General features: G+C 42.6%; 1 protein-coding gene across 1 annotated transcript; it reads right to left on the bottom strand.

Annotated features, from left to right (window-relative positions):
* Window positions 1-8973: 8973 nt before the first annotated feature.
* On the bottom strand, window positions 8974-10427 carry LOC147433674 (uncharacterized). The gene has a single exon (XM_086489776.1). The coding sequence runs from the start codon at window positions 9924-9926 to the stop codon at window positions 9306-9308; it is 621 nt and encodes a 206-aa protein (XP_086345902.1). The 5' UTR covers window positions 9927-10427; the 3' UTR covers window positions 8974-9305.
* Between the last annotated feature and the right edge of the window lie 1079 nt (window positions 10428-11506).

The following is an 11506-nucleotide window of genomic DNA, read 5'->3' as shown; positions in this document are numbered from 1 at the left end:
TAAGGAGGAGCATGAGATTCATACATTACTTTCTCACGTAGTGAGTTAGTAACACATAGTCTATTGCCATAGAGAAGATAACCATCCTATAAGGTAAATGGTTCCTCTTTCTTCCCTGGTGCAAGAGATGAAATCACATCTCTAAAATCGGGATCAATACTGTACTCATCTATCATAGAAGATAGATCATTGTGAGTTGCTATAGAAACCGCATTCACTCTCGGCCATCTTGAGAGTGCATCGGCTACTTGATTATGCTTGCCAGCAATGTGAACAATATAAAAATGAAATTGCAAAAGAAAATTTTCCCACCTCATTTGTTTGTCAGAGAGCTTGGTCTGCATCATGAAGTACTTAAGGCTTTGGTGATCTGTCCATAGAATGAAAGGAGTCCGCAATAAATAGTGCTTCCACGAGTCTAAGACATGTAGAAATGCGAGGAGTTCTTCTTCATATATGCCTAGAGCTCTCTCAATAGGGTCGTGCCATCAACTTTATAGGCTATGGCGTGCCCTTCTTGGAGCAAAATAGCTCCAAGGCAATCACCACAAGAATCACATTGGACCTCAAATGGCTTTGAGAGATCCGACAGTGTAAGCACAGGTTGAGAGAAAAGCTTTTCTTTAACCTTCTTGAAAGCATTGTTCTCCTTGGCAGACCATGTATACCTAATTTTTTTCTTTGTTAGGTCATGTAATGGTCCTGCAATTTGTGAGAACTTTTCTATGAAGCATCTATAGTATGCACATATACCTATAAAGCTTCTTAGTTCATGTAGATTCCTTGGATTAGGCCATCCTTTTATTACCTCTAGCTTTGATGGATCCATTTGGATGCCATCTTGAGAGATAATATGACCTAAATATTGAATCTCTTGTAAGAAAAACTCACTTTTCTTTCGATTAATATAAAGTTTATTCTCTCGTAAGACTCGAAATATTACCTAGAGGTGTTGCTTGTGTTTGTCTGGTGAATTAGAGTAGATGGTTATATCATCAAAGAACACTCCAGTAAAGGTTCGGTGAGGCCTAAATCGCTTCTCCATCAAGTAGTTAAATGTGGCTGGTGCATTGGCCAAGCCAACACGCATGACAATGTATTCGTAAAGACCAAACGTAGTGCAAAATGTGGTCTTTACAATGTCTTGATCAACTATCCTTATTTGATGGTAGCCACTTTTTAGGTCAATCCTACTGAAGTAGGTTGACCCTTGCAGCTTATCAAATAGGTCTTCTACCCGTAGAACGGGAAATGTATCCTTGATAGTGATCCTATTTAGTGCTCAATAGTTGACACATATACGATATGTGCTGTCTTTCTTTTGCACTAATAGCACGGATGAACAAAATGGAGATGAGCTAGGCCTAACCATGCCCTTCTCAAGTAACTCATGCACTTGCCGCATAATCTCCTCTTGTTGAGCTTGAGAAACTCTATAAGGAGGTTTATTAGGCGGTGAACTTCCTGGAAGAAGTTCAATTACATGGTCATCATTGCCTCATTTAGAAGGTAGTTCGCAAGGGATGTTGTCAATAAAAACATCTTGAAATCCCTTGATAAAATTGGATAACTCTAATTCCTTGTGATTGTTTATATTTTCTTTTGCTAAAGCATTAGGTTCATTTTGAGAATCTTTAACAAGAATCATATACACGGAAATAGAGTTCTTTATTGACTTATTGAAAGCTTGCATATGTACAATTGGTATGGTGTTACCCAACTCCTTAGCATCTATGTACTTATCTTTTTCCCTAAACCTAGAGTAGATTTGCCTTTCAAGGAATTTAACATTGGTAGCCATGCAATCAAACCATGGTGCCCCTAGGATTACATCCTCGTGCTTGAGAGGAGAGATAAAGAAGTCCTCCTTGTCACATAACTTTGGACATGGAGCCTCAATTTCCCAATTAAGGGAGTGACTAAGACTTCTTGCTCCTTGGATGCCTAGCTTGGTGGCCAACTCTGTGGATATGAAATTGTGAATAGAACCAAGGTCAAAGAGAATAAAAGCATCATGTTCTCTTACCTTTCCCCAAGCATGTCATAGAGGAGATCCTTTGTGGTGAGCATCCGCTTCTTGGATTTTGACCAAGGTAGCTCTAGGAGGCTCATTTTGTGCATTCTTGTGGGGACAAGTACGATAGGCATGCCCTTGTTCTCTGCACTTGAAACAGCGGTTATCTTTACGATAACACTCAAGCTCTTCAGGAGAGAGTTTATTTTTGCCTTTATAAACTCCCTTCTCCCTAGCTTTCTTGTTGTTGGTGTTGCCTTTAAGAGACTTTTGGACATTGTCCTTCCCGTTGGGCTTGTTATTATGGTCCTTGTTCTCTGTGGGCTTAATATTTCTCTTAGCCCCTTGTTGGAAATTGATTCGTGAAGCCACCATGGTGTGGTGTATGACCGCAGATATGGTGTGTGTCCTTTGGGAGTTGACATACTCCGCTATATCTTCAGTTAGACCCACACAAATTTTTTGTTTTTGCTCTCCAAATCCCATCTTTTTGAAGACAGTGTCTTTAAGATGTAAGTCCCAAAACTTGTCTACATATTTGTGAATAGATTCATAGGGAGAGAGCTTCAAGCTTTGCCATTCAGTGAGTACCTTGTATTTGGCATTGGTGGCCAAAATCTGCTTCATGATGGAAGCTCTTAAAGCTTTCCATGTTTGTGGAGCTTCACCATTTGCCCATAGGCTAGACCACCATTTCCTGGTGGACTTTTGAAAATACATAGCTACATGGTGTAGCTTAGAGGAATCCGTGAAGCCCTCATCTCCAAATGCCGCATCGAATTGTTGGATGAAGGCTAAGACTTTGTTCGTAGCACCAAAGGTGCCTCGTAGGTAAGAAAAGAGATGTTCTTTCCTCCCTCTTTGAACTTCTTGAGCTTGGACGACCTCTTCCATGTGGCATAGGATTTTCTATGGCCTCTTCTTGGTGGTTTGAAAGTTGCACCATCACTTTCTTCAGAAGAGGAAGAATTTGAGAAGGATGGAGAAGAGGGTGATTTTTTTTCTTGCCTTTTTCTTCCCTTGTTCCTCCTTTTCTACACTTTAACTTTAAAAAAGAGGAAGAGGATGAAGAAGATGGAGAAGAGGGTGACCTCTTTCTCGCCTTTTTCTTCTCTTGTTTTTCGTCATCCCTCTTTGAACTATGGTGTGGAGAAGTGTGTGATGGTCTTCTCCATTTATGGGGTGTTGGAGAGCGTTTTGTCCGCCGTCTTTGTGGAGTCATCTCCGCCAGGGTGGCAGGAGACTCACTTTTTCCTCATTCCTTTGGTGGGGGCTCTACCATTGAAACTTGAGTTCTCCTTTGGGAAGGAGATGCATCGTCAAGTAGTAGATTTTTAAGCCCTTCGTACGGATTGTCTTTTTCTTCCCTTATCCGAGAGGGACCTCTTTTGGAAGTCTCACAAGGGGGCTTCCTAGGTACTCTCTCTTATTGGTGGGGAGTTTGAAGAATCCCATGAGCACGTATCTGCCGTTGCACTTTACTTTGAAGGGATGGATTGCCCATGGCTTGTTGAAGCCTAGAAACAAGGTAGTTAACAAGCATAGGGGCATCATTAGTAGCCTATTCATTAGCAAAATCCAGGCTATCAACATTAATTTCACTCTCTTTACAATTGTTAGCCATTCTAACAACTTTTAGGTGTAAAATTTTTTATGTGTTCTTTGGTACTTCAAGCCCTAGTTGTACTCCTCTTAACCCCTTTAGAAAAGCACTCAAGCTCATGTACCCGTGGCACAAATATCATTAATTGCAAGGAATAGAAGAGAGGGTCTTTCAACACCAAAATAGTACGGGCTCCTGTCTAGCTTATAATAGCTCAATAGTGGTTAAGCCGTAGGCAAGCTCCATAGGACTCCACTATTAAGACCATAGCTCTCAACGGTGATGCCCCGTTATCTGCACGAAGCAGGCGCACTGCAAGGCTGAAAAAGCCCTATTCTACTTACTCAATTGCACTTAATACTACCAACCATTTATAGTTAGCTTGAGGACCTCTCCTCTTGAGCAAGAAAAGAGGAACATTGTGCTCTGATACCATTGTAACATTTAATGGTCTAGTAACTTGTGTGTAGCGGAAAATAACATAGACATAGTGAGCATTGCATTAGAATAGATTCCTAATAAGCATAGCAAGAGTGCTTGGATGGAGAGAGAAAAAAAAGCATAACACTTAGTTAGATAGGCATGAACAATACTTCTAAAAGAGAGAGAAATTAGGCTATTGACAACAGTTGAGGACCGGATTTACATGGAGCCGGTCCCCCCTCCAAGAGGCTTTGTATTATAGGTTTCCCCCATCAAGGGAGAAATTTTACAATACAATATTTTGTCTCCTTCAATAACTTGTTGGTGCAATGAAGATGGAAGCTTCAAGCACCAAGCTCACACTTGTAAAACACAACATCAATTCCCTCACGGTCTCAGACCCAAGACCTCACACACCTTCGAAGATGGTGAGAGCTAGCGGAATATGAGAGTAGATTGAGAGGAGGAAGGAGTAATATTCTTACGAGAAAGAAGTATATAATCACTCATAATAGCTTAGCATAGCTTAGTAATTAGCATGGTAGAGGAGATGAGCATGCATCGGAGCTTGGCTCTTGGTTGGATTTGCATCACAAAGCCAAGAGTTGTTGGTGTAGGCCTCCCTTCTCACAAGCTTGGAGTAGATGATGAGCTTTCCATTAAAGCTTGAGAAGGAGATATTATTTTTTACTCCACACATGAGATTGTGTGAGTATGTGTGTGATAATGCCTTGCCAAAATCAGCCCCCCCCCCCTCTCTTGGTCATCCCTCTTGCTTTTTACTCATGATGGCATCGTATTGGATCCTGCGAAGCTTAGCCAATGATAATTAAGAAGCATAAGTGATAGCCTTGTGACATGTGTTCCCCTTTCCCCTTTTGAGAGAGCTTTAGGTATTTAATTAATGCAATTAACCTCTCATTGGACCCTTAGTCTTCTAGCCAATAGGAATTAGGCAAGCCATTGGGCTAATGAATGCTCATTGGATCCCTTGGGAGACTATCCAATAGTCTTTTAGAGGCCTTAATTTCTATTGGTTATTTTATCAAGTGTTTTTAAATGAATTAAACTAAATATACTCTAGCCTGATTCTCATTGGTCCACCTCTATGGCCATCCAATAGGATTTGAATGCACTTTGGGGGCAACTGGGCTAGGGAGTTGCATGTGTCCCCTATTCCCTTTGTGTAAAGGGAGCTTGCTAGAGTGTGTGTGTGTGTGTGTGTGTGTGTGTGTGTGTGTGTGTGTGTGTGTGTGTCTCTCTCAACCCCTACTAAAAGGGCTCGCCCCCTCCAAGATAGGGATGTGGGAAGACTTTTGAGTCTTCCCACAAGCATCCAATTTACCTAGAGTTTGACCATTGAACATATCCTTTGAATTTTTGGAACCTTAGCATTTTGGAAGTCTTAATGGGCTGAACCTTAGGGTCTTTGAAGCCCATTATTGCACATTTATCTTTTGCAGATGCCCCCCCCCCCCCTCCCCCTCCCCTTTGCATCCCTATTTTTCTTCCTTTGGATCCCTACTGTGACTGGTCTGCCAGCTTAACCAATATTCTTGCTTTTTCTCCCTTGGTACTTCCCCATATTAAATGATCAGTTTAACATGAGAAAATCATTTAGGAGAACTAGATATTAGTTATTATGACACAATTTGAATGGACTCAATGAAATTTTCCATATCTTTCAGGTTCAAAGTCGCATTACCATTCTTGTCCACTATCTGTACTAAAGAGTTATAGATGTATTTTTCAATTATAGCTTTTTTTCATTTCATGGTGCTTATGATAAAGCTTCTTGTATAAGCAGCTTGTTTTGCATTTAGCATGGACTTCAATCTATCAGCTACTTATTGAGAAAAAAAATTCCTACTCCATGTAATCAGATGTCTCCTAAGCTATTCTTTTCTCTTCTTCTACGACAGTGTTGGCCTCAATAATTAGTTTGATTTGTAGGGTGTGCAGCTCTCTGTTGTGTTGTTGTTACTAAATTTGTAATTGCAAATTTGTTGTGTCCACCTAGCTTTCCCTTTCTTAAGTTTGTCCAGCTCATCTGTCATTGCCTGAAGCTCTTCTCTTAGCTTGTCTACTTCTAACCTAGGATTATATGCCTTTGCTTTCATCATCTACCCTATGGAGTTGACAATAGTGTTCAATTCAGTTGTATAGATAAAACACATCCTTGTGTAATTATTTCTAGATTAGTTTGGTCTATTTTGTACACTGTCATTGGGAATGCATAAGGTAATGTTGAATGATCTAGATTTTTCATCACTAGTATCCCTTTGAGTGGTTTCTTTTGTAGACACTACAGCCTTTCCAGTTTCATAATGGGCATCTGGGTTTGGGTAGGCTCTGCGTCACTACCCGATACCTAATTGTTTGCCTCCTTTGGCTTGGCTTGAGTCAATTTTGTGATGGAAGCTTTATCATTTGTCTTCTATCCTTGCTACTATCCACTTGCCTAGCTGGAGGTAGTGTCAATTGGTGCCTCAATAGTACCTCCTAGCTTTTGGGTTCTTGCTTGAAATACTTTAAGAAGGTCTGCTATGCAACATTTCTTACTAGATGACCTAGTCTCCACCTGGGCTAATGGGCATTTTTCCCTAGTTGACACCGCCTCTTTTCCTTTCCCTTCAGCCGGTGGCTTTTTTACCATGTCCTTGAGCTGTTGTCCTCTATTCTTACTAGCTTTCCAGTTTCTACATCATCTGACATAGTAATCTTTGGTGCTCTTGACTTTTTCACCTTATCAAAGATAGTCTGAACATTAATGTGTACTTAGGCCAAGTTTCCCAATACAAAAATTGCCATACATACCATGCCTTGAACAAATTTTTGGCTTTGGCATTGACCGTCTGCTGCACAACACTAGTATGTAGGAACTGACTGAGGTTGATGCTGCTTTTGAATTTTGAATCCTAGCTAGCAACATTGCAAAAAGTTTCTATGACAAGTAGGTAGGACTATTTTTCAGACCGATGGTCTCGGAAATGAATCGATATATTGAGGTGCATTCTAGTGCGGCTAACGGAACGCCATGTGCACCATCCTTGGGCTTTTTCCTTACTTGATCATCCTCCTTCAAAAATTTGGTACTTCCTTGCTTTTGAAACCGTTCAAGAATCAAGGTATCATTCTTTCCTCACACGGAGGTTCTTGTAATTGTCTAGTCAATTCTTTGATTTCTTCAACATAGCTTACAACTTCCTTGCTTGATCTTATCAAGCTCACACAATATATCCTCATCTCCCCAATTGCCTGAGAATTCCATTTTGAAAGCTTTAATAAGCTTATTATAGGGTCAGGCTTGGCAAGCTAGGTAATGGTAATACCATTTTTGAGCCGTCTCTTTTAATATTTGTGGAAAATACTCTTCCCATTTATCTTCATCAATGTATTTAAATTTTGCATACTATTCAAAGGCTTGGGTATGCACATCGAAATCAAGTTTTTTTCCACCTTCGAGCACTAGGAAGGAAATCTTTAGATTACTGGAATGTTCACTGACATGATGTGTTCTTGCTTTATGTACTAGCTTCCTGTCACTGGGTAGTCATTTGTTGTAATGGTCAGTGTCCACATTCTAGTCCTTGTCTGTTTTTGTTTCTAACACAATGTTCCCAATCTTGTTCTTGGCTAATTTATGTGTTGATCTGTGACTTTGTTTGCCACTCACTTTCTTTAGTTTTTTTTTTGGCACTTTTCAGATCCATGGGATTGACTCCGCGTGTCTTTGTTTGGAGTGATTAGATTGCTAAGAAACCTTGATTGATCAGGAGTATGTTTTATTTGTGAGCTTTCGATTTTGAGATTTTGCAATCAAAACCAATTTTGCGAGTTTTTTCACTTTAGTTTCAGAGCCTTTTCTAATGACACAAAAGATGTTAGTTCAAAACAAAGACATTACTATACAATACACACCAAAAAACATTTATCATTTTGCAATAACTGGGCTTTAGATTGAGAGCCTTTTCTAACAACACAAAAAATGCTACTTCAAAATAGATACATTATACATAAGATACACACCAAAAACATGTACAAGTTTCCCAAATAACAAATTTTATACTTGTACATTTGGCAACATAGACACCACAAATCATACATCTATAGCTAAAAGGGATTCAACAAAAGTTTCAAAAGGCGGGGAAAAGTAGTTCTGCTACTACTAACACATAAGAGATGTCTCCTTCGATGCATACCTCTAGATACCTTTTGCTAAGTATCTGGTTCACTACACCATAGGGTTTATCTTGCAGGTCTGCCCTAATACAAATGCAAGGCCTATGGGAGTTAGTGAAGGCTGATGAATGATGATGTGCTCTTTTGATTGAAGCCCAAGTATATGCACATACACATAGTACATGTGTTTACATGCCAAAAAAGATTTGTGTGTGTACATCATAACAACCCTCTGTCAAAATTCAAACAACTATCTGTTGTCACTTTCCAGTTTCTCTTCCAAGAACGTTGCAACCATACTTGCAGTTGACTCAAATCTCTTTTGTGCTTCTTTGAAAATACCATGTCTCCACTTACGCTTTTTGCTACTAGAACCTCCCTGAGCAAGAGCAGCAGACGTATTGTTTATCTTTTGTAGTGGTGTTGCAACATCTCCAAATTGAAATCCACTTCGCACTAAGCTGTCCCTCTTCCCTTGATAAGTTAGTTCCAATATCCACTCTCCAAAATGCAGGAACGAGTCACCATGATGGGGCTCGGGCAAACACACCCAGACACAACCTTCACTCTTGTTTGCAGCCTAAGTGCGCACACTGTCCGGCTCTTTTAGAAGAAAACCCCTCCAGCACAAAGAGCTCTCATTCTAGAGAACACATAGATGGGACTCCGTCTCTCTCTCTCTCTCTCTCTCTCTCTCTCTACACACACCCACAGGCTGCAAACCTCAATGGACCTCATGCTCAAGCTTTATACAAAAATAAAATTGGTGCTAGAACCCAAAGCATATCGAGACCTAAAATGATCATATATACACATTCAAACTCCTGCTTGGACTTGCAGACGCCTTCCATACACTCGAGCTACTTCACCTAGTCGGGCTTCTTAACTCGACTTTGCCTTTGACCTCCTCTCTCTTTTTTGCAGAAGTCTCGCACACTGAGTGGCCCATCCCCTTTCTACCTTTTTCTTCTTTTTTGTTGAAGGCGCTCCCTTACTCTCTTGGCCAGCTTGCGGTTCTCATCCTCTCATGCTGGCTTGCAGTTTCGTTTCAGAGCTCCCCCTCTGGATTTGGCCAGCCTTTCCTCACACGTCTCCATGGCCGCTTACCGACTCTGGAACCTGTTGCACCTCTGTATGTTGCTCATGGCAAGGCTTCCCACCCTCTTGCTCTATCAAACCAGCTTTTGATACCACTTTGAAGTCTTCATTTGTGCTGGGTACACAATCAGAATATGCACCATCCTCCTCACTGTCTTGCTCGTCTACAGTATGCACTCCACGAGACACTGCATCCAAAATCCTGCTCGAGATTCCCGCATCTTCGGCACTATCTGAGTTTCTGCCACTACCATTGTCCTCAGACTCACCCATATACCCGCTATCGATAGATGTCGATGATTCTCCATCATCAGATACTACCTCTCCTGCGGCTGCTGATCCCATAAACCTCTTTTGATCTTCACAAAAGGCCATAAGTAGGGCTAGCTTTATCTGATACCAGCTCCTTTGCTGTGATGTCGAGAGGTTGCAATAGATCATCCATGCGGCTCCACGAAGCCCTTGCCACACATAATCTGCCTTCTCTTCATCTGTGTAGATCTCCAACTCCTCCATCTCTAGCTCCACTAGCCATATCCACGGTCGAATTCTCTGCCCTAGTGCTCCGCTAAACCACCTGTCGATCTTGGACTGTGCCATTTGCATCCACTTGGCAACTTTAACGCTTTAGCACAATAGAAATTATTTTTGGGAATTGCCCTTCAAGACTGATCTGAGAGCTTCACAACTCTAAAAAGACCCGTTCCCTAGCGGGATCGCCAAAAGATGATGGGGCTCGGGCAAACACACCCACACACAACCTTCACACTCTTGTCTGTAGCCTAAGTGTGCACACTGTCCGGCTCTTTTAGAAGAAAACCCCTCCAACACAAACAGCTCTCACTCTAGAGAACACATAGATGGGACTCTCTCTCTCTCTGTCTCTCTCTCTCTCTCTCTCTCTCTCTCTCTCCACACCCACAGGCTGCAAACCTCAATGGACCTCATGCTCGAGCTTTATACAAAAATAACATTGGTGCTAGAACCCAAAGCATATCGAGACCTAAAATGATCATATATACACATTCAAACTCCTGCTTGGACTTGCAGACGCCTTCCATACACTCGAGCTACTTCACCTAGTCGGGCTATTGAACTCGACTTGCCTTTGACCTCCTCTCTCTTCTTTGCAGAAGTCTCGCACACTGAGTGGCCCATCCCCTTTCTACCTTTTTCTTCTTTTTTGTTGAATGCGCTCCCTTACTCTCTTGGCCAGCTTGCGGTTCTCATCCTCTCATGCTTGATTGCAGTTCCGTTTCAGAGCTCCCCCTCTGGATTTGGCCAGCCTTTTCTCACACGAGCTTGGTGCGCTCTGAGCTGGTTGCTCCAACCTGCTTGCAGCCCTCTAGTTCTTTCCCTGTGTTGGCTGCTCGCGTCCAACCCTCTTAATTAATCGGATGATGACTAGGCCCGTGGTGAGCTCCCCGTTGAGCTCCTTCTACCCCCGGCCTCTCTAAGTAGCTCTCGATCAGCTGCCAATGGATATTGCAATGGCGCTCCTTCCTTCCATTTATCCTTCTAGACGTCGCCGGTTTCAGCTCGTCTCCCTCCTTATGTGCTGAGCATGGCGAGTACCCCTCTGAGCTCAAGCCCTCCTCAGGTCCCTGCTTGGCATGGCCGGCTCTCCAAAACAAGCAGCCGCCCTCCTCTCCTCATCTTGCCCAGCCTCCAGATGGCAGCACCTCTAGTACGGCCCTACCTGCAGCTGATCTCTGAGCTTCAGCCCTCTCTTCTTTTGTCGAGTTCGCGGCCTTCAGCCCCTTTGAGTCCCTTGGTGACGCCCTCTTTCTTGAGCACTCCCTCCTTCTCTGATTCTATGCAAGCTGAGCTCTTTGATTGAGCATGGCAGATTCTCTCGGTTGCAGCCCTCTTGACCTCGACCTAGCTCTCATGAGCTCTTCTGCAATGGCGCCTCCTCACAGCAGGCCCCCCTCTCCTGCGTCGGTCATGCCATATGGCCGAGAGTGCGCCCCTCATAAGCTACTGGCCAGCCTCACCTCCTCTTTGGTGTAACTCCCTCTCTGCTCCTCCACGAGCCCCTTCAATGCTATCTCCTTCTGCTCCAACTGCCTTCCTGACGGCTCTCTTCAGCTCCTTGCAATTTGCGCTATTGGCCGCCCCTTATAGTCCCCGCTTGAGAGTGGCTTCGAGAGCCTTCCAGCATGGCTGCCCTTGCTAGCCTTTCC

The sequence above is a fragment of the Adiantum capillus-veneris genome, chromosome 19 (genome assembly GCF_014529385.1).
Source record: "Adiantum capillus-veneris isolate H3 chromosome 19, ASM1452938v2, whole genome shotgun sequence".
In the NCBI taxonomy this organism is placed as follows: Eukaryota; Viridiplantae; Streptophyta; class Polypodiopsida; order Polypodiales; family Pteridaceae; genus Adiantum; species Adiantum capillus-veneris.
The sequence above is the reverse complement of the archived record's forward strand: the minus strand, read 5'-3'. Positions and strand labels throughout refer to the sequence as shown.

What these genes read in the sequence shown, in the direction of transcription:
- LOC147433674 (XM_086489776.1), bottom strand. Translation starts at nt 9,926, where the DNA reads ATGCAAATGGCACAGTCCAAGATCGACAGGTGGTTTAGCGGAGCACTA.